This window comes from Nothoprocta perdicaria, unplaced genomic scaffold (genome assembly GCF_003342845.1).
Source record: "Nothoprocta perdicaria isolate Ctin4 unplaced genomic scaffold, notPer1 scaffold_33, whole genome shotgun sequence".
NCBI lineage: Eukaryota > Metazoa > Chordata > Aves > Tinamiformes > Tinamidae > Nothoprocta > Nothoprocta perdicaria.
Genome location: NW_020455566.1, coordinates 188,245 through 210,999, shown reverse-complemented (window position 1 = coordinate 210,999; position 22,755 = coordinate 188,245). Strand labels below are relative to the sequence as shown.

Sequence of the window (22,755 nt, the reverse complement as noted above, 5' to 3'; positions counted from 1 at the left end):
CCTCCGCACAGCGTGCCCCGAGGTGCCGCCTCCCCACAGCTCCCACTGCTTCCCAACAGCCCCGGTCACCTCCCAGCTGCTCCAGTTACCTCCCAGCAGCTCCCACCACCTACCAACAGCTCTGGTCATCTCCCAGCAGCTCCCATCACCTCCTGTTGCCTCCCAGCAGCTCCCACTGCTTCCCAAGAGCTCAGACCTCCCCTAGCAGCTCCCACCACCTTCCCGCAGCTCCCACCGCCTCCCAGCATCTCCCTGCCCTCTGGACTCCCAACAGGGAGCTCGGGAAGCCCGGGCTGGCAGCGCTGCAGGGTGCGCAGGCAGCCGGTACCTGCTCCCGCTCGGCCGTCTTGCGCAGCTTGTAGATGAATTCGACCATGGCCACGAGGACAGAGAGCACGAGGCCTGCGGCCAGCACGATGAAAATGCCGCCGATATTCTGGATGCCCAGGGCACTGGCCTCCTTGCTCTCATCCTCAGGGCAGCCGTTGCCGCGCCACCACTTCTCCTTCATCACGTGCAGCTTGTCCTCCTCCTGCAGCTGCAGGATGGCGATGGTGATCTTGTCCCTGTAGGGCGACCCTGCGGAGACCAGCGCAAGGGTCACCCCAAAGGGTCACCACGGGAAGCGCCCTCGGGAGGGGATGATGGATCGTGTCCCCGTGCCCTGCTCACCCATGGGAGTGCCGATCCCATAGCCCTTGGTGTCGATGAGCCCCCCGATCTGCGTCAGGTTGCAGTTCCTCTGCGTGATGTATTCGATGGTGGTGGACTCCATGAGCAGCGCGTAGTCGGCCGTCAGCGTGCGCTGGATTCCTTCCTCGTTATTTTTCACGAGTGCCGTGGGTTTGCTGCTCATGAAAGCCCACATTTTTTCAAAGGTGGAAATTTTGGATTTCTAGAAAAACAATAACCCCACACCCAAAATAAGAATTAATCTTCTTATTGCTGCAAGAAGCCCAACACCTAATATCTTTGTAGTAAATAAGAAATGTCTGTTTGAGAATAGTTCTCGCGTACAATGAAACTATTACCACTTTGACTGTGGCTTAAATATCTCCCTGCTGGCCTGCCCAGTGCTGTTTGGCACCAGCCTGCCCTAACAGGAGCAGACGATCCCATGGCAGTTCATGTTGTGCCAACACCGAGCAAAAACACGGGACTGCTCCAGAGACCTCATAGTTTAAGCAAAAAATACATCTGCCTCCATAAGGTGCAGCAAGACCCTGCCTTGATGCCCTGCAGAACTTGCTGGAGTGACAGTCCATCCGTAAATCTGCTTCAACTTATTAGTTTCCTACTCAGGCTTTTGTTTATCCTGTGGTGCTTCTGCACAATGAAAGAAGACAGAGAACATTTCGCAGGGCATGTTTTTCTTCTTTGCGCACCCTAGATTATATTTTTGTCTATCCTCCCAGCCTCACAAGGAAACATGTCTCCTCTGAGATATGTGCAACTGCCAAACAAATTTAACATATCCACGTAAACAGAGGCATGGAAATGTTCGAGAAGATTTTGTTACCGCTAAAAATAACCCTGGATATTCTTCCACTATCAGCAGTGTATTGGAAAGAGTGGAACATGTTTTCTGGGTTGCTATTAATATGAATGCTTTTTTCATTTTTCATTAGAAATGTTCATTTTTCATCAGGAAATTTCATTTTTCATTAGGAGTGCGTTGGGTGGGATGCTGCAGAGCCGCGCTGTTTCTTTCCATGATGTGTTGAATACCGAGCTCTGCGCGTGCCGGCCCGGAGATGCCACCCGCGTGGACTCTGGGAGGAACTGGCCCTGTAGCTCCCCAAATCCCGCTGCTTTCCCGACCGAGGGCGGCCCCTCTGCACGCGCTGGCATTGGTGGCAGTGCCAGCCCTGCCGCTCTTGCACATAAACCAAAAAGCAGCCGACCTCAGCTGCAGTTACATCTGCTGCCCTTTATTTGGGTATCGCCTGTACAATGCCATCAGAGTATCTTTATGATTAAAATCACTCTATAATGCATGCTAAATTAACTAAGAGATAGATATAAAATGTAAGATCCCTAATAGTATTTTGTATTTGAAATGCTTTGCCTGTCCTCCTCCGTTTTCTATGTGTTCAGTGGAAGGTGAGCCGCTTTTTGGCAGCTGCCAGGTAGCGATTTCGGTCTGTATTGTGCAGTAACAAGGGCTCTTTCTCTGTCTGTAACGCGGCCGGCTCCAGCTCCTGCCTCAGATATCCGTGGCCTTATTTCTTCTTGGTTGAAATTCACGCTTGCTCTAATCCGCTTGATGAACTTGCTGGGGTGGAGGTGCTGGAGCCAGCACCGTTCGGGAGGCCGGATAATCCCCCGCGCTTGAAAATCCGCCCCGGTGCCTGCGAGGTAGATTTGTGGCATCCATCAAACCTCAAAGAGCAGCAAGAAAAGTAGCCTCCAAAGGGATTATTAAATATCTGTACATTACGGTGGGTAATTGAAATGAGTAACGTACTGGACTTGCCGATAACGACTTGTTTAACATTTATATAGTTCACATGAGAGGCCGAGTTCAGCGGCTCTCCTGGCTCTCGGAGCTCCTTGGTGTTGACACAGAGCTCTTAAACAACATCAGCGTTCCCCCAGTTTAAAGCATACAGCAAAATAAACTGGCAAAAAATCGATAGGCTGCATTTAGTGAAGCTAATAGGACTTGCATGAGCTCTTCAGGCAGCTTGAATTACACGAGACAGGGCTCCTGGAAGGGAAAGGCATTTTTCTCTTCTTGAGTCGCGCTCCTGCCTGTCTGAGCGGGTGTTTGGGAGGCCGGGGTGCCCCGTGCCCGTGCGGCTCCCGCTGCCAGGGCTCTCACAGCACTCTGGGACCTGCTGCCTGCTCCCGGGGGTTTATTCCACTGAGTCTCGTGAGCCGGGATAGCAGCACTCTCGTTGCTTTGGCTGCTTGCTAAAGGTCTGATCGACCTTTACGGATCGGCGCCGTCCTGCGCCCCGTCCTGCCACGGCCCTGGCGCAAGCTAAGGAGCCGCTCGCTCCTGAGGAGCCCCTTGTCCCCGCAGCCTGCAAGTCTGAGCTCCCTTCCCACCTCTCGAGTGCTGCAGCTCCCGTCGCTCCGGGGCTGTTTATATGGGACACTCCAGGGGGGCTGGATGGTGCTGCCTTAGAACGTGCAACTGGATGGAGCAAAAACTTATTAGCCACTGAGATCTGCCCAGTGGAAATTAGTGGCAGAGTACGTGCGTAATGGGCGTTATTTTGCTTCATCTTCATCCTCTCTGATTTTATATGTTCAGTAACTTATGGATCCGGAGATGGCTGTGCCCGCTGCTCACAGCGCTGCGCGGGGTGCTGTGTCCCGCCCTGGAGCCGCTCGGCTCAGGGGACGCTGCCCGAGTTGGAGCTTGGAAGCTGCCTTTAAAACCCGGCATTTCAAGAGCACTCACCCAAATAAATTAATGGAATAGTTTAGAGGAGCCAATGGAAGGCACCTTGCCAAGACACATACGCTTTTTATCAGCAGAATTGGCAAGAAAGTAACTTATGGGCTGGCGGTTTTCAATTCCAGGCTCTGCGAGAAAATTGATTTTCACCAACTGAAGATACTTCCTTGCGAGGATTTAGCGTTTCTGTGTGAGTGGATATCTATGTGCACACATGCCCACACCCATGCTGCAAACTACGTGTTAAGCCTAGTCTTTGTTAGGGAGAGGCAGCATCCTTTGGAAGACCGGAAAGGTTTTTGGCCTGATCCATGATGGGGCTAGGTGCTCTTCTGAAATTAATCCATCTGCACTTGTTCTTGTAACCCAACCTGTGTTCCCGGGGAAAAAGCAGCTTCTCCTGCGCTCTTGTGATTCCCTTTACATGAAGGACAAATGAACAGAGCATCCCCAGGAGTGCACTCGCTGCTCCAGTAATTGAAACGCTTGTCAGGAGGGACATCCCTGGTAATTCATCTCTGGACAACAATAATAATAAAAAAAAAAAAAAAAAAAAAAAAAGGAAAATGCACTGCATAAATAAACTCTACCAAATGCCTCTTAGAAGCCTGAAGAATGGCTCTGATGGAGAATGACATGAAGCAATAAAGATACCGTGTCCTTGATGATGCAGAAAAAGAGATAGTTTTGTTTTAATCCATATAAAACTGTTGCTGGAAAGAGTAGTTAAATTGCGACAGGAACCGTCGGTCTCCCAGTAGCCGTTCTGGGCTGGTGCTGCTTTTGGAGGGTGATCCGGCTGCGCCTGCCCACACCAAGGATGGAATTGCATGTACCAGCTCCATTGTAAGAGCAAGCTAATCAGCGGCAGCCTGCTAGTCCATGCCGCATCTGCATTTCCCAGGATTAATTAAATCAAAACCAAACAAAATCTCCCATGTTTCCTTACCGATCTCTGTTACTGCCCATCAAAACAAGCCTGAGGATTTGGGAAGAGTAATGGCTCTATAGCCAAGTCACAGCCAAGAAAAGTTACAGATCTGCGGAAAAGCACCGCGCTCTTTCTTGTTGTCAGCACCCAGCACGTTGGCTCTTGTTAACGAGCCTTGTCAATTAAACTGTTGCCTGCCTAACGTGGCTCCAATTACAGTGCAACTGCTGACCCGTTGTGCTGCTGCAGCACCAGGCTGCTCTGCAGAGCGGGATGCTCCGTCCCACTGCGCCGGGGCGGCTGCGGCTGGCGCTTCCCGCGGCCCCTTCCAGGGCCTTGTGGAGGAAGGTTTCAAAATTCCAGTTTTGGATTTAGATTCCCCTCCAGGCCTCCTTTTTGCCACCATGGTTGTTCCTTAGATTAATCGCCCTCATTTCTATTCCTTCGTTCTCCTGCCCTTTTTTAACGGGTGTTTTTACAGCTCCGCTGTGGTTTCAAAGGTCTCGCCACGTCTCTCGGTTTCTCCTCCTGTTTGCAGCAATAGGGAGTGCGAAGCCCCCATCGAGTCCCGGGAGCAGGATCGGGTTTGGACCTGGCACCTCGTCCTGGCCTCTGCGATTCCCTGTGCCCCAACCCTCGTGTCCCTGGCACCCGTGTCCCCGGCACTGCCCTTCCCAGTGTGCTCCAGGCACACAGCGGGAAGCCACTCGCTCCTCCTCTCTTCTGCTCCACGTTCCAGTCTCTGCCATCTCTTTGGTTCTGAGTAACTCGGGTAGGTCTGTTCTCCGTTATGTTTGAACATAAGTAACTTTTCCCCTCAAATTATTTCTGCTAATTAAGCTCTAGTTTATAAGGGACGTAATTCTATGTACGTGTAATCCTAGTAGCAATACAAGATCATTCGTTTTAATTATCGGTGCTAACAAATGCCAGACAAGCCCCATATCAAAGGAGACAGATAATGACCAAAGAGTGAATAGAAACAATGGGGGAAAAAAGAATAAAACCGGCAGCCTCTCGGTGTGCAAGGCTTGCCTCTTCCCAGCAGCTCTGAGAGAACACCAGCGTGAGCAAAAAATAATCTGAGTGCCTCGTTGGCGCCTGCTGCTTTTTTAATCGGCGTTATCCAGCGTGGGTTTGGTTTCTTCTTTGAACAGTGCTGCTTAATAAAGCCCAGTGACATTACTGCAAATACCTGAAGGAAAAGAAGGGTATTTTCACCTGTAAAACAACCCCCCAGACCAAGCGCTGGCCGGGAGCGCATGCTGCGGCTGGGCTGGAGCTTGCGTTGCAGCCTGGGGTTGTCCCTGTCCATAGGTGCTGCTGTCCCCTGCATGGGGTGTTGCTGGCACCTGGGGCCCTGTACACGGTGCTGCGCTGTGCTCAGCTTAGCCGAGCCGGTGCTGGGTACAGCAGGCTGCAAACGCAGCACCACTGCAGAGGCTCCCGCCGGGACATGGGGAAGGACTCCGCATGGGAGCGGGGTGTAGGGAAGCGCCCCATGTTGGGCATGGATCCCAGGCTCGGCTCCTTGCCCTGCTTGGCCAGGGAGGCACAAAGCCCGTGCGGCCGCTCACCTTGAAGAAGGTCATGGTAGCTCCGTCCTTCACTGCTCCATACTCTATTTTTGTCTGCTTGGCCAAGTCATCTGCCGAGTCGATGGGGGACTCCATCCTCTCCACCGTCAGGAAGGCGGCGAGGTTGGCCGTGTAGGACGAGATGATAATTAGGGTGAAGAACCACCATATGCCACCAATGATCCGTGTAGATAGCGCCTTGGGCATCAGCTCCGAGCCTGCGGTGGGAGAGGGATGGAAAAGGAAACAGAAACGATCTATATTTTATGTGCATGTGTTCATTATATAGATACACATTCATATATAGAAATATATATTCAAGGACTAGGTTTCACTTTCAAGCTGTAACAGCTACACAGTTAAAGCCAACTGTTTTAGAGGGAAATTATCCAGACATCTTGCACGTAAGGAAATCAAGGTTTTTTTTTTTTTGTAGCATTTGTGGAAAAAGCTTCTCCCTTTATTGCCGACCTTGGGTACGGTGCACAATTTACAGGAAACGTTCAAACTGGAGTAATTAACTAGCTTGCTTTTATGAGATTTAAATAGCAAGCCATTTATGAACTTTTATGAGTGTTTTGTTCTGCCATTTAAAAAGTGCTTTGGTTTTTTATGGATTACTTTTCAAAGGAATGACTCTAGGGATTGTGTTCAAATACACAAGGTTTAAAACAGAAAATCAAACAGTGAGAGAAAGGAACTATCAGGGTCCAGTACTTTGAATAGCGGTTGGAAGCAGGAAAGCAGGAGATGTTGCAGCATAAAAGGTGTAACAGGTCTGGAATGACTTTTACTGAGCAGACATGAAGGGCTAAATGGGCTGTGCTATTTTTGTAATCACCCAAGATACTTTTTCAAGCCAAGAAAGTGCTTTGAGTTTGAAACAACTGCATTCAGAGTATATATCCAACCTGGAATTTGCAACGAAGATTGGTTTTGCAAAGCAATTTTAAACAGCATGGCATCAAAGCATAGCACGGAGTGGAGCTTTTCTCCGGTCCGAGCGCGATGAGGAGGCAGAGCAGCTGTGCTGGATTTGGAGATTTTTCTGTGCTCCTTTCCCATTCCGCCTCTTGCCCTTTGATGCACGGGAAGGTGGGACATCAGGCTGGCTTTGAAAGATTCCTCCTCTTACATGCAGAGGGGAGTTGCAAAGCGTGCAGCTCGTTTCATTTATCAGCATCTAATAAGGGGATGATTCATCCTGCCAAACCGCCTTGCTGGGCCCTGCCGCTGTCTGCGGGGACAGCTGAGGGCTGGGCAGGATGTTGGTGAATCTCCCGGCGGAGCCGGCCGGGAGAGGGGGCTGCCGAGCCTGCGCTCCCCTGTCTGCAGCCGCCGCTACAGGGTGGAATTAGCGTGACAAACGTTTGACATTTTCCGCTTATTGCTGCTCCTGAATTTTCTGTAATTAGATCACAGTTGAATTTATTCTGTGTTCAGAGTTGCTTGCTAGTTCACCCCCTGCTCCTTTCCCAGCAAATCTACTCCGTTCCCTTGGCGTGTCTGGTTCCTGCGCTTTCTATCGCTGGCGTGTCCTACAGCAGTGACCCTTGGGCGAGGGCTGCAGCCTGGCTCCTGGTGGAGCTTGTTTAACACGGAGCGAGCCAGGAAGGAGGCGTTGGGAAGTGTCCTTGGGCAGTGTCCTTGGGCCATGTCCCCAGGCTCCGGGGTGGCCGCGTCACGGTGGCACCTGCCCCATGTCCATGGGACACGCTGATCCCACTCGGTGCTTGATCCCTGACGCCGGGAAGGCACCAAGTAAAGGCAGGTGCCTCAGGAAGGCCGGAGGAGGCTCATTGCCCATTGCCTCGGCTGTCCAGGGCGACCGCAGGCTTTGCGGAGGGGCTTGCTCCCGGCCTCTCTCCGGGACGGAGGCTCTCGAACGAACTGTCAGGAACGAAACCTAGACCTGGAAAGCAACAAGGAAAGATGCGTGCGGGGCGAGGTGGGGAGGCAGGCACCGTACCTTGCTGCATCAGTGCTCCCATGCCGAACCAGAAGCTGTTGAGCAGGGTGAAGTTGTTCTCCACCACGTCAGAGCCCGGGTTGCAGGGGTGCGCGTCGTACCACTCGTAGGGGCTGAACCTGCAGCGGCACACGGACAGCGAGAGCCCGTCAGTCACAGCTGGTACCGTCCCTCGCCCCGGGACGCAACAGCACCGCGATGCAGGAAAACGGACCCTTTCCACTGACCAAGAAGGCATTGCAACCCTAGCTAAGCCAAAGCCCAGAATTTCTGGGCACTCTTCCATAGCGCACAGGGATCCATGCAAGATTCCGCTAGTGAGGAGCGGATATTTCCACCGCTACAGGCACCGTGCACAGCGTCCCGCACAGGCTAGTCCTGGCACCTGGGGTAGCTCTTTTCCCGAGCTCCCAGAGAGCTCTGGAGCTCCTGGGTCAGCCCGAGAGAGCTTTCTGTGATCATCTCTGCCATTGCTGCCCAAGGTAAGGAGGCCTCTAGTGCAGCTTGTTTTGCTGGGATCTGGGGCGGGTGCTTGACAGGAGAGAAGCTAATGGATTTAGAGCCATTTGTTTATGTTTTCTAGGAATCCTAATTTTTGCAGAGACTAAATTAAAAACCTAATTGTCATAATTGCTTTTGAACCAGGCATTAATTATCATCTCTACTTCCTTGTGAAATGCCTGTAGCTCCACAACAGCCCTCTTTTGAAGCCCAGCCCACAGCTGGCACTGGGAGGTGGTTCTCTCATTCTGTGCCAGGCTTCCTGCTATGGCAGGAGCTCTCGTGTCCTCCACATCGCGGGAGTCCTCAGGCAGGCAGATGCACTGGGGGAAAGAGCAGAGCCCCTCCTGCCTCCCGCTGCCTCTTACAGGGAGAAGAATCAGAAGGGGAAACCAAGGGGGAGGAAGAACTGGAGCTTCATGTCTGCCCACTCCTGGGTTTGTGCCGGAGCCGTGTGGAAGGTGGAATTGGGGAGACGAACCGAGCCTGACGTGGGGACACGCGGAGGGCTGCGAGTGAGGAGCTGCACGAGCTGCTGGGCAAGCCGCGGGCAGAGGCCGAGGCCTCGGGGCCCGGAAGGCTGGGCACAAGGCACTTCTGAGCCTGAAGTGCCTCTCCAGAGAAGGCCCTTATGGATGAACAAGGGCTTGTTGTGACCAAAATGCCTGTCAAGGCCGCCGGCGCCCCAGGCACCAGTGGCAGGCCGTGGTTTGAAGATGGAGCTGGGCCGGCAGGTGACGACGCCAGCAAAGCACAGGCTGTCCCGCAACACCCTCTTCATTTGCTGCTTTCCGGGGCTGCCGCAGTGGGGAGCGGAGCCCATCGACATGCAGGAAGGGGCGATCCAAGAGGAGACCATTCAGGATCATCCTTTGGCTGAAGGACAAGCCAAAGGTACAAGCTGAAACCCAGGCAGCTCCATCTCCACGTGAGGAAGAACTTCTGCCCTGTGAGGGTGCCCGAGCCCTGGCACAGGCTGCCCGGGGAGGCTGGGGAGGCTCCTTCCCTGGAGATCTTCAAACTCACCTGGATGTGCCCGGGTGCCCCGTGCTCCGGGTGTCCCTGCAGGAGCAGGTTGGGCTGGATGATCCCTAGAGGTCCCTTCCAACCTCAGCCATCCTGTAATTCTGTGCAATTCTGTGATTCTCCCCAGGTCTGAGCTGTGCCGGTCCTGCGGGAGTCATGAGCACGGGGTGTTTCCATCACGCTGAACGCTGTTAATATAACCTGTATTTTCCTGGGGAAATCTCTTGCTCAGTGGGTAAAGGATCGCTCTTGCACAGCCTTAATTACGCTGAATATTTAAGGGAATATGTGAAGGCAGGAGGAATGGCAGGAGCAAATCACAATAGTTAGAAAATGAAAGAAAAAGAAACTGTAATTGCATTTTTTCAGCAAAAATGTAGCCTGATAGGAAAAAGAAAACTTGCTCCATTACATTGCAACTGCCATGATGTAACTAGGACATCAATTTTGCCACAGAACAGCTCGTTTTATCAGCGTGCAAAAGAGTGAAAGAAGCTGACAACTGGGAGATGAATGCTAGGATAAAAATGGAGGCAGGAAGGAGTGGGCATCGGCATCCTGGTCGGGATGGAGCCGGAGAGGCGGAATTCGCCTCGGCACTTGGCTTCCTGCCGTGTGGCCCTGCCGGGGCTCAGGATGGATCCCCATGGGGATCCCGGGATCCCGTTGCCCATGTCCAGTCTCAGCTGCTCGGTGTCCATGGGCCCCTCTTTCCCCGGCTCTCCCCGGGTTGATCCTGGCGCTTCCTCTCGTGCCTCTGCTCTGCATTCCCTGTGGGACCCGTCATGTTTGGGTTTCAGCTGGTATTGGATCTGGGCTGGCTTCGGTCCTCCTAAGAGCTGGATAAAACGACCCCATAGCAGTGAGGCTGTGTCTGAGCAGCCCAGCACCTTACAGCCTTATGGCCACTGCATGTTGTGGCAGCGGATCCCATCCGACCATGTCCCGCTTGGTCTGGAAAGGACAACTAAAGGCGGAGGGCAGAGAAGCCGCTTGCTGAAGGGTTTCCATTGGAACACGACGTGTGTCCTGCAGAAGGACTGCAACGCCTCGTGCCAGCGGGAACCAAGTGCCTCGTTCTGCCTTTGTGAGGCTTGAGTGGCATCCTCAGAGTAGCCTGGACCCTGCGTCTCATCAAAGGCTTGATGAACTTAATAGCGCGTGCAAATGTATGCAAATGAGGCTACTTTTAAATATAGAGGTTTTAAACACGCTAATTAGATGCGTGTTAATTTCTGTAAACAGCCATGTTGTTAGGAGCACAGCAGTGAGTTCCCTTCCGATCCACAGGGAGCTTCACTTGGGCGGAATTGGGGCTGGGAGCCGGGAATGTGGAGGGTCGAGGAGAGCCGCGTGTCCCAGAGCCGGCCGGGAGCAGCAGGGAGCAAGCGGAGCGCCGACCATGGCGGACGATGCACGGCAGGACAGCGAGGGGCCCGCGACCCTTCACCACGCCAGGGAGGTGCCGGTGCATTGGAAAGGCAACAGACTTGCTGAAGCCATGGAAAGAAAAGCACTTTTCTAATTCCTTTTGCTGCTGAACCAACCCTTAATTTGTGGAAATGCAAAACTGCTCTCCAGCAAAGTAGGGCAAAGGCTCAGGCTAGCAGTGAAGAGCCCCCATTTCCCCCGTGCGTAGCCCACCTTTGGTTTTCACTACAGGGTTTCTTTCACCTCTGCAGCCGCTCTGCGATCTGGATCGTGTGCTCAGCAGCCTGCTGCCCTCTGGCAAAATCTATTTCAGAATCTTTGTTTCCATTTAAAAGGGAGGTGGTTGTGCCGAGGCCTTAAAATAACAGCCCTCGCGCAGAGCAAGCTCCGAGCACGGAGCCCTGTGCCGGAACTGCTGGCCCGGCCTAAGAAAGACCCTGTTCCCAGAGCGGAGCGTCCTGTGTGCGGAGCACGCAAGGGCACCTGGCCAGGCACCTTGTCCTGCCATCCTCATCATCCTCCCAGCAGCCTCCCCGTGAGCCCAGCCCGGAGCACAACCCACCGGGCGGGAGATGCACCCGGTCTCCGACCGCAAACCTGGACGATGCCTGGACGGTGCTCACAGTAGCCTCATTGATTTCAATGCCCGCTGTACAACCTGAGCACAGGAGGGTCTGAACGAGACCCGATTTAGCTCAATACTCGCAGAGCAACACCACGCTTGAGCAAAAAAAGCCATTTGCGCTCTCTGCAAATCACAAAAAGCCGCGAGAAGCTGCTTCACCCCTGGTTTTGATGGTGCCTCTGCAGGCAGGGAAGGAGCAGAGCAGGGGCTGGCAGCCGCGAGCCGCCCCACGCGAGCAGCCCTTGGGTAATGGACCAAGAATAATTTCATTAAGCGGCCGGTTGGAAGCGGCAGTTCCCGCTGGGCGTGAGGTGCCGGCAGCGCTGCGGCAGCCGGCGCCGGCCCCGCGCCCGGCCCTCACCTGGCTATAACGAAGAGCACGCAGCTGACGCCCAGGTAGGCCAGCAGGATGTACATCCAGATGTCGGGAGACAGGGGGTTGAGGAAGGAGAACACGCTGGGGTTGGTCCCGTTGGGCTTGCGGTAGAGAATGCTGACGCCCAGCGTCATGAAGGGCTTGGAGAAGTCGATGGCTTTCTCCCGAACGTGGGTAATGGTGAGCGGGGCGACAGCCAGATCCGCTTTCTGGGCAGCAGCACCGGGCAGGAGCCACGGGGAGAGAGAAGGAAAGAAGGAAAGAAGCAGTTAGGAGTGGGGCATTGGCAGTGACAGGAACCCTCTGCATCCTGTGGGGAGCTGCACCTCGCGCCTGGCACGGGAGCTCCAGGCGGAGTGTTCCCGAGGCAGGAGCCAGGGAACCGGGAGCCTTCCCGTGCAGGCCAGGCCGCTGGAGCAGCCCTGCCATCTGCCCCGGGCGCGTGGCCCATTCCCGCCTCTCACTGGACTCTTCCCCAGGCTTGGGGAGCATCCAAGTGCTGCATGCGCAGCCAGGCGCATACAGAGCGCGCGGCACCCGCAGAGCCGCCGCCAGCCGCACCACTGCCCTGCACCACCCGAGGAGGTCGATGCGTCAGGGCTGCGAGTGGCAGCTGCTCTGCCTGCGCCTCCCAGTCGCCCTTTTGCTGTCCCTGCCCTCTGAGCAAACGCGGGCTCAGAAATGATACTGCTGACGTTGAGCTGAGCTCCCCCGGCTGCAGGTGCTTCACAAACCCGTGCAAGATTTATTTAACATCTGGTTCTGAAAATTAAAATACTAAATTAACCATGGGAGATAATTACCTAGAGATATAGTGGATTTGTCTTTACTTGCAACCTTTAAATCAATATTAGCTGTCTTGCTAGAATATGCTTTACTCGAACAGAAATTAGAGGTTACTGTAGAAACTGGTGAAGATTTGTGGCCTGCGCTGGGGAGGAATGTCAGACTGACCATCTTTCTTTTGACATTAAAAATCTGTGAAGAAAGTCAGTGGAATACTTTTAAATAGAGGAATTTGATTGCCTTTTTTCTTTTCTTTCTTTTTTTTTTCTATAGCAAGAGCTTCTACAAGAGCTTTTATCCGTAGCATATAAAAATAATGGTTCTCTTCTCCTAATAACACAGTTTTAGAGGTCTTAAAGGGAAGAATTTCAAGAATATTCTAACAAGGGCAAAAATATGTATTTTCTTTTAATGTGGTTAAGTTGAGCTGTGGCTGCTTGAATGTTCCCAACCCTTTCTTTGTCACTCTCCAAATGAAAATAGAATTATATTTTTGCATCAGCTTGGTACAGAAAGTGCCCATTTGAATTGCTGGCATTTGTCACAACGTAGAGAAAATAGAAAGACGATTTTCCCAGCGAGATGGTTGGTGCCAGCTGCGGCAAGGGTGACCTTGGTGACGACCGAGGACACTTAGTGCTGACTGTCCGGCTCGAGACGGCGAGTCCTAGCTCGGGAGCAGAGCCTGCGTCTCCTCGTGTCTGTGGGGAGGCAGGGAGCAGCTGCCTGGGCAGCTCAGGCTCCGGGCAAGCTAGAGGAAACCTGGCAATTTTGGCTGGTGGGCGTTAAGGTTGCAGTGCAGAGGTGGCCAAAGGCGGGCAGGACCTGAGCGCCAGCTGATCTTCTCCCTGCCCACGTGTCCTGGCTCTGACTGGGGCCTCCATGAGGCTCCCAAGGGTCTGGCTGCTCGTTTTGCTGAAAAAGTAAATAAATGAACAGTTACGCGGCGGTAACCGCTTCTGTGAAAAATCCTGAGCCAAATGTGCTGCGATGATATAGAGAGCTAAATAACAGGTAGGAATGTATGCTTTAACACTGAAAGCGAAGAGAAAGATCTGCATGGATGCCCAAGGATCCAAATGCTTTTAGCACAGAGATAAAATTTTACCGTGTCATTTCAGGAGCTCCTGCGACGCGACGGCAGCCGCATCCTTGGCAGTAAACGTTGTGCCCGGCCAGGCGCTGCCTGCACTGGGGTGCCCGGGGCCCTATGCGCCACATCTGCCTAAGTGTCTGCTCTAGTGCAGAGATCACTGCTTATTAAAAAGGAGGAATTACAGCAAGTGCCAAGCGCTTTAAGGCTCAGCTCCCACAAAGCCACTGACCCCGGTCCCTGTGCTGGGCTGAGCAGGGCCGGAGCCACAGCGGCTGCAGCGGTGCCAGCACCACGGCGCAGCACGTGCAGCTCCAGCTCCATGCTAAATATTTAGCCAAGAAAACAAGCTGCCTAGGTGCTTATTTTGACAATCTGAGTTAGATATTTATATAAACTAATTACCTGTGTGTTGACTGCTAGGCAGGTAAATAGTGCATGTTTTATTTATGTAGCAGATTGTTTTTGCGTGCTGACGGCGCGGAGCGCTGAGCCTCGTGCCCCTGTGCCTGGCGCTCCTCTGTGTTCCTGCTCCCATGGCCGCATGTCTGGGTGGCACCGCGGCTGTCGGGGTCCTGGTGCCCGTGCGAGCTCCTTGGGGATGCTCCCTGTCTGTGGTGCTGTCAGGATGCGCCCGGCCGCGGTGCAGGCTCCGGGGTAGCGGCCGTGTTTTTGGAGACCTGTCCTGTCCTTGGCATGACCAGTGAGGGCAAAGGCAGAGCGGGCAGGTCCAAGGGGGCTGCGGGGACCAGGGGACCTCAGGCTCTGCTGCCATCCCTGTGTCACTGCGAGTGACAAGCTGGAATCCTGTTAAAGCTGCCAAGACAGAAGTGGAGGCACCTCCAGATGCCTCCCTGCTGTCCTGCCCTGCTGAGCTCCACCAGCCCCTGAGCTGTGGGACTTGTTCCTGCTGCATCCCAAGCTCCTGTTCTGGGCGCACTGGCTTCCAGCTGAATCCTGCACTCACAATAACCATGCCCCGGCACAGGAGCACTAATGGGGATGTGGCGGGGTGGTGCAATATGTAATTCTGCCAGAATTTACTGTCAATAAATGCCCATTTATTGTGAAAGCGTTAAATCAACTAGCATAAATCGTCCCTAAGGATAGATATTACATCTTCTCTATACTTACCAGTTGACAGGGATTTCCATTAGAACCCTATTATTTTTTCTGCCATTCTTCTTCCCACATGAAGTTTCAGACTGAATGGAAATTTGATGTGTCCTGTCTCAGCGCAAGGCAAGTTTTATTTGTGAACAAGTTTGTGCAGAATTTCCAGAACAACTCATTCTGCCGGTTTTATGGGATTCTGCCCACAAACAATAGCAGAGATTTGTGGGAGTTATTTTGCCAGACAGCTTGAATTTATAAATAAGAAGGGCTGGGCTGTAATGCACACAGCAGTTGTACCGGTACCAGGAGTAATTTCTGGGATAAGCAGCAGGAGCGGTTCAGGATCGATGAAGGGAAGAGATGCAGCAGGTGCCAGTTCTGTTTGCTACGGATTCACAGCACGGGAGCTTCCCGGCGTCACCCGTGTGCCCAAAGCTGCCCAAATGCCACAGGGCGGTCAGGGTCTGCTGGGGCCGGCTGTGATGATGAGGGAGGCCTTCCTCCGGTTGCCCCTCTGCCACGCGGACGGGCTGGCGCTGGGAGTTGCTGCTCCGGCTCCATGTTTGCAGGTGGCGATCAGGGCCGGGCCAGCCGCAGGGCTGGGAAGGAGGCTGCCCGACTGCAGGAGGAGCAGTGAGTGCTGCGGGGCTGAGCGGCCCGGGCGCTCCATGGGGCTGGGTAGCCCATGTGCTCCAAGGGACTGAGTGGGGCCGAGGAACCTGTGTGCTCTGTGGGGCTGGGCAACCCATGGGCTCCACCATACCTGCGGTCCTCGCCCAGGCGCACGGAGCTCCCAGGGACACTGCAGTCCCTGAGCCACCCGCTGCGTATGGCACCAGCTCCCACTCGGGACCTGCTCCGCAGTCCCGCTCGGCCTTTGTCCGTCGCCGCTTCCCTGCATCCCAGCTTGCATGGGTCTGTGCCTGGTGCTCCGCCGGCTCCAGCCCTCCTGGCTGGCACTGCCTTGGCCTCCGCTCCCACCGCAGGAAGGTGCTGTCCTGGTGCAGGGCTTGGGAGCAGCCTGCCCGCCGGGCTGTGAGCGCAGCAGCCCCGTCTGCAGCGGCGCAGCTCCAAGCGCTGTGCGCGCCGAGCGCCCAGGCTCTTGCCCGCGCGCCTTGCGGGGCCTCGCTGCTGCGGCTCCATCTGCTCCCAGTGCCGCCTTTTAATGCTTTATATAAACACTGCTATAAAAAGCAATGACAGGGGGATAAAAAAAAAAAAAGATGCCTTTGTGTGGGGTTTGGGCACTAGCTGTAAATCACCGGCAGGCCGGCTCTGAGCCTCACCTGCCGCCACGCTGCCTTCCGACTGCCTGCTGCCGCGAATCCTGCAGCGCCAGGGAGGACCGTGCAGTCCTGCCCGTTGTGTGCGTTCAGGAGCATTTTACCCCAGCCGGGAAATGCTTTAGTGCTGGCTGGCCCTGGATTTAGACTACTCTGTAGTCTCACAGAACGTGCGGTAGCTTTGGGGGTCTGTCTCCAAACAGAGTGTTTAGAGGAGTGAGGGGTCCGGCCGGCGACAGCGGTGCAGCTCCCGGCGAGCCGCAGCGCAGAGCGCGCGCAGCCCCAGTCTCGCTTACGTGCTCGATGAGCTCCTTGATCATGCCGTTCCACTGCCCCTTGTCGTCCTGCGCGCCGTATTTCCCATCCTCCACGAGGCGGATCTCGTAGCTGAAGCCCAAGATGATGGCCAGCTCCTTGAGCAGGTCGATGCAGTAGCCCTCGAAGCGGTCGTTGCCGAACAGGGCCGTGTCCGACTTGCGGAACATGACGAAGGGCTCCTCCTGCGTGGAAGCAGAGAGCCCGTTGCGGGCCGGGCGCCAGGCCACCGCGGAGCCAGGCGCCGGACGCAGGGAGCCCCGGCCTTGGCACCATGATGCGTGTAGAATGAATTAACTTTGCACGCTGCGGCAGCTAATTAGCAACCTTGTTTACCCCACAAAATTTAATTTGGTCTCTTCTGAGCAGCCAACTGTTTTCCATTTGGTAGGATTTCAGGGAGAAAAATAACCATTTCATGCTCTGGAAATGAGGAGTGCTGGGGACAGGAAGAGGGCCAGGCAGGGCAGTTCGGCGGCGCGGCTGCTGCCCGGTGCCAGTGCCGGTGCCGCAGCAGCGGGGAAGAGGCTGCTGGAATAGCAGGAGGAAGGAGCTGGCCTCGGGCCAGCCCAAGCGCGCCCTTGGATTGGGTCGTTCTTCTCTCTTCCCCCTCGAGCCGATGGACGTGAGAGCAGCCGGGGATGGGACAGGGACCCCGTGGCCCCAGGGAGAGGAGCTGAGCGCGCAGGTCGCTGCCACATCCGCCAGGCGCCCGCAGCCCGTGAGCGTCGCTGCCCTTCACGAGGCACTAGCACCGAGCGCAGCCACCCCGCAGCGAAGCCCGAGGGACAAAACATGGAGGGCACAGATGGAAATGGCCAAACGTGGCGGGCGGGCGCAGGGAGGCGGGGAGGCCGCGAGCGGCTCCGGAGGGCTCCGGGCAGCAGTGCCGGCGCCGCCGCATCCAGAGAGGCCGCAGCTTCGCGGCGCTCGCGGCTCAGCCCAGCCCGCTCCCCCTCGGCTCCGCCACGGAATTAGCGCTTCGCTTAGGGCCCGGCTGCATCTGCGGATCTTCATACAAACACCCGGCTCCAGAGCAGCCATAAAGCGCTATTAATTTTGGGAAGCGCAGTAGGGATTACATGCATATTTAACAGCTGAAGCGCTGAACATTAGGACGCCGCTCGCTTCGGTAATGTATCTGCAGGTCTCAGACATTTCCTAGGGGGTAATTCTGAACTCTGTGAACCACTTATTCACGGACTATTTCACAATTTATTACTGAAAATGGCCAGACATCCAATTCACAAGCTCTCTCGGTTTGCTAATCGATTTCTCAGTGAAGGTGCCCTCAATTTCATAACTTCACAGTTCCCATATTGCTTGGGGAGAGTGGCATTGGCTGCTGGGGCAATATTTCTCTTCCAACAAGTCACTGCAATATGTGCAAAAGGGGGGAAAATAACCTCTCAAGCATTTTTCTTAGAGGTTCCTCCTATGGCTTTTCTGCAATCATTTGCACCAATGCAAAGGCACAAGAGGAAGTTGCAAATGCAAATGAAGCTTAGGGTTGTGTATGAAAATGCAGTTATTGCAAAACTTGTGTCTAAGCACATTTCTCAGCCTTGCCGGCAGCAGAAGCACAGGACAGATGTGGTCTTTGTAGCAACCCCACTGCACACAATTAACAGGAGCTGATATCGCTGTTGCACGTTCTGTAATTCACACGTGCTCATAGGTAGGGCGTGAAAAGGCTGCCTGCAGGAAGCCTGTCGAGGGCAGCCGGCTGCCTCCTAGCTCCACCATTCTGCCAGGAACTCGCGTTGTTCTAAAGCGTGGCATTCCGGAGCACCCGCCTTGTTCCAGAGCACCCGCATTGTTCTGGAGCACTCACATTGTTCTGGAGCACCTATGTTGTTCCAGAGCACTCCAGAGCCCCTGTTCCAGAGCTCTGGCACCCTCACACCAAAGAAGCTCTTCCTCACAAGCAGAGGAGCAAGTGAGAAGCAGAGAGGATGGACGTCCCTGCCTTGCAATTCCTGCTGCCAAACCATGCTCTGAACAGAGACACGGCCTTCCAGGAGGTGCATGGTGAGGGTTGGCAGTGTGCCGGGCTGCCAGTTCCTTGCTCTCTCTGCCCTGAGGCTCCCTGCAAATACGCAGTGTAAAAGGGGCAGAAAGCTGACGTGGGCACAAGCACGTTGAGCGCCGGCCGCAAGCGCTGGTGCTGCTTCCCGTGGCCACGCCACAAGCCCGCGCTGCCTAGTGCAGCCATACACAAACTAATGCCACTCGTCATTTGTCATTAGGTTAGATAAGAATTCATTCTCATCTCATGTCTGCTATCAAATCCAATAGCGAGCGCGTGAACAAAACACAGAGTGACAGAGGGAAGCGGAGGGGACCGGCTAAGTAACCGCGGTCTGCTGGATAACAGCATTTCTGCTAGCTAGTTTATGAATTATGTGCCTAAGAGGAGAGAGAAACACAACTGTCACAGCCACACAAAGGGCTCCGGCTGCTTTCGGCAGGGCTGAGGATATTTCTGTGCGAGGGGGAGATGCTGGCGCATCCCACATCCCAGGGCAGAGCATCCCTGGAGCTCTGCGCCCACAGCCCTGCCAGCCTGTCACCAGTCCCGGGATTGGTACCAGCCTGTCACCAGTCCCGAGATTGGTACCGAGATGGAAGGAAAGGCCTGCAGTCTCCTACCAGGACAGTGGTGACGATCAGGGATCGGTTGCTCAGCGAGTCGGTGACGTTAGGCCCTCGTCCCTTGGAAATTTCCGTGATGTTCAAGCCATCTGATGGGCTCCACACTCCGACCTGGAACAAAGCAAGCAAATGAATCAATACCTGCCTCGCTATGAAGCCTCCTCGCTATGGAGCCACTCTCAGCATCCTGCTGCCCTGGGACAAAGGAGCTGTTTCCCTCATCTACAGGAAACAGAGGCAAATCTGGGATTGCCGCCTTGCATCGGCTGGGAGGAAGGTCTGCATTAGCCCTGCAGTTGCTGCTCGCTGCGCACGCATGCATGTACCAGCCAAGCCGTGTGCTCCCTCGGCAGGATACTGGTTGTGCGAGGAGAGCACAACAGCCATGGGCCGGGGCAGAACGAGCAGCTGGCAGGGGGGTTGCGGCGTGTGAGCGGCCAGAATGCGCTGAAAGGGCAACTCTGGGCAAGGGCAAAATAGCGTGGAAGGGGAGACCCCTGCAGCCCGACCCCCGGGGGCCACCGCTGTTTTATTCATGCCGATTTTTAAGATACTCCAACCAGGGAAGTTGGTTTTACTGCATCCCCAAAAAGAGACTTGGTAATGAGGAATGCTGCTTGGCAAAAAAAACCCTCATAAATTCTAAAAGAATTTCTATGAACTATGTGAAAGGCTCTAAATATTTCAGGTAAAACTCAGGCAATCCTCATGTCTCCCTTCCATCATGGAACAGCTGCAAAGTCAGAAGATTATTGCTGTGCATGGAGAAAGAGGAACAGGAATCCAAGAGATCTCTCAAGTGCAGCAGCTGCGTTTCTTTAGGAGAATGAAATACATGGAACATAAAACTGAATAAATCAGTTTTGAATAATGAAAGAAAAGGAAAAATGTGCATGGAGAGGAGTGTGCGAGTCAGATAGTTGGACTACATGTAATTATGTTTAGTTAATACTGTGGTAATCCCTGGAACATCCAGGAGGTAGAAGGATCAGGAGTTCAATCCTAAAGCTCAACAAACATAAGCTATTATACATAATGCAGCATCCGCCTGGGATTTGTTTGTAGTTTGGCATTTTGTTATTGTAGATTAACTATTGACAGCAGCCTGGCATCAACAGAGATTTGACATCGATGCTTTCAAATCCCTCTAGAGTTGACAGGGAGCTTATTTAAAAAATAATAGTGGGACCAGAGCAACCTGTGACCCGAGAGAGAGGCGGCGCCAAGGGGGATCGTGTCGGGGCTCGGCGGCTTCCCGGCCCGTGTGACCGCGCGAGGAGCAGACAGAGCCGGAGCCCACGTGCGGCTCGAGGGACGCGAGCGCCATGGGGAGCGGCACTGCGGTTGTACCAACACGTGGCGGGGTGCAAACCCTTGCACGCGCCCGGTTGTTCTACCCCGTGGCAGCCAAGCTGGCACAGGCACTTTGCTCTCTTCCTGCTCCTGCAGTAAAACCTAAGCAAGGACACCCACGGGTCCTGCCACAAAGTCTGGGCTGCGTTAGCCCATGCCCTTTCCAAAGCTCAGGCAGTTTTTATGGGAAGAATTCACCCCAGGATGGTGCTGGCAGGAGCCACTGCCTCCTTGGGAGATGCCTGTGTTTTGCCAAGCCCCGGGGAAACGGGACTGGGACTCGGGTGGGGATGGGTCTGTTCCCACCCTGGGCCTGCAGGTGCTGGTGGCTGCTCAGGGTCGTTTTGCCTCCGTTCTCCGTGTCCCAGCTAAGTGCCGCGGGCAGCGTCACAGCTGGAAGGAGCCCACGCGCCGTGCTTCAGGGCCCATGAGTCACGGCCCCGGCATGGAAACAGATCTGAGGAATCCCACAAAGGGAATTCGCCTCCGCGCAGCAGGCGCGGGAGCGGCGGGGCCGGCAGGCAGTGCCGAGCGGATCCGCCGCGCCGGGCTGGCGCCAGTGCCATGTGAGACACCAGCTTTGCCTACCTTTTCCAGCCCATCTTCTTTGAGGCTGACGATGTCCAGGTCAAAGTCCGTGCGCAAACCGCTGGTTTTGTTGAAGACGATCCTTCCTGTCAGCCCTTCCCACTGGGCCTGCGCGGGGGGGAAGGCGGCAGCGCTGTTATGGGGGGCACGAATCGCCCCTGCTCGCTACGGTGCAGTGCGCTCTCCCCAACTCCTGGCCCCCCACAAAGCAGCAGTAATGAACGTTCCCATCGCTGTAACGCTGCCCAGAGCAGGGACACCCGGCGCGCTTGTGCCACGAAGCTGTTTGCTAGCAGCACGGCCAGCATGAACGTGCCGGATCTGAGAGTGCCCGGGGCTACCCCTGCTGTGGGCACTGGGGCCAGCTCCCATCCACCCAGGGAGCGATTCCCGTGTGTGCCCACACAGGGAAAGGAGCTCGTCCCGCCTGGGGCTCTGTGGTGCCAGGCAGGGAAACGGTGGCGGGCACTGCAGTGCCAGCGGCACCACGTGCTGAAAAACGGCGGGTTGCCAGTCGTGCTCGTACCTCCTTTATGAAGTTCATGAAGCGGCCGCCGAACCTCCAGGCTTTGTGCCGGTGGCACTGCAGGGAGTTGACGGTCATCTGCGGGGCGCGCTGGTAGCACACGGAGACGATGTGAACGGCATCGTAGAGCAGGGCAGCATCTGTCTAAAATGAAGGGGATCCGCATTGGTGTGGAGGACGGCTCCCTGGCCGCGGGGCTCCGCACAGCAGGATGCAGCCCTGCCACGGGATGGCCCCCGTGCGGCACAGCCAGCCCGTGCCCCTCTGCTCTGTGCCTCTTTAGCCCAAAAGACTGTAATTGTCTTTTAAAAGCCAGCCTGCACAGGTGGCATGTGTGTGGGGTGGCTCTGCAGGGTGTTTCCAATGCATTTGGCAGGCCACGCGTGCAGCGGCTGGCCAGCCAGAGGCTCCCGCCTCCCCGCGCCTGGCAGAGCTGCTCGTACCATCATGACGCCGTCCAGCAGGCCCAGCTCCGCCTTGGGTGCTGCCTGGAGCCGCTCCATGGACCACTTCTCCACGATGGAGGCCACGTGCGGGTTCTCCACGTTGAGGATGCGGAAGCCGGTCAGGTTCACTCCGGAGTAGCGGTATGGCTCTAGGTCTAATGCATAAAGATCCTTCAAAGAGAGAAACCAGTTTCAACATTTTGCCTAGCTTGGCTTTGCCTTTGCTGTGTGTTTATGAGTTTGTGTGGGGCCGGGGCAGGGACGGTGCCTGACAGGGACACGGGGTGACTCCCCTTGCAGCCCTGAGGCGCTGCCTCCCATGCGGGCTGAGCAGCAGGAGCGGCGGCAGCACGGAGGCTGTGGCCAGAGCAGTGGTGCAGCTGTAACACTGAGAGCAGTGGTGCAGGTGTAACAGTGCAGGTGCAGGTGTAACAGTGAGAGTAATGGTGCGGGTGTAACAGCACAGTAAAACAGTGAGCGCAGTTGTACAGGTGTAGCAGTGAATGCAGTGGTGCAGATGTAACGATGAATGCAATGGTACAGGTTTAACGGTGAGTGCAATGGTACAGCTGTAATGGTGAGCGGAATGGCACAGTGTAGCAGTGAGCGCAGCGGCACGGCCACAGCGGCAGCAACGAAGCTGGCCTCGGAGGCCGTGCGTTGGCGCAGGGGGAGGCCCTGCAGCCCTTCTGCCCTGCGCCAGCTGGGGCAGCAGGCGCCAGGGACAGCCCTGGCTTTGCAGGGGCTCC

At 55.1% G+C, this 22,755-nt stretch overlaps 1 protein-coding gene across 1 annotated transcript in view; it reads right to left on the bottom strand.

Moving 5' to 3' along the window:
• GRIK3 (glutamate ionotropic receptor kainate type subunit 3) overlaps nucleotides 1–22,755 on the bottom strand; it is a 57,373-nt gene that overhangs the window by 319 nt on the left and 34,299 nt on the right. The window contains exons 6-15 of the mRNA XM_026043360.1: nucleotides 22,004–22,177; nucleotides 21,561–21,704; nucleotides 21,035–21,142; nucleotides 19,091–19,204; nucleotides 16,420–16,623; nucleotides 11,831–12,054; nucleotides 7,887–8,005; nucleotides 5,918–6,135; nucleotides 673–895; nucleotides 329–579 (exon numbers count right to left, since the gene is read on the bottom strand). Coding sequence (XP_025899145.1) covers nucleotides 329–579; nucleotides 673–895; nucleotides 5,918–6,135; nucleotides 7,887–8,005; nucleotides 11,831–12,054; nucleotides 16,420–16,623; nucleotides 19,091–19,204; nucleotides 21,035–21,142; nucleotides 21,561–21,704; nucleotides 22,004–22,177 — 1,779 coding nt within the window. The remainder of the gene's footprint in view (nucleotides 1–328; nucleotides 580–672; nucleotides 896–5,917; nucleotides 6,136–7,886; nucleotides 8,006–11,830; nucleotides 12,055–16,419; nucleotides 16,624–19,090; nucleotides 19,205–21,034; nucleotides 21,143–21,560; nucleotides 21,705–22,003; nucleotides 22,178–22,755) is intronic.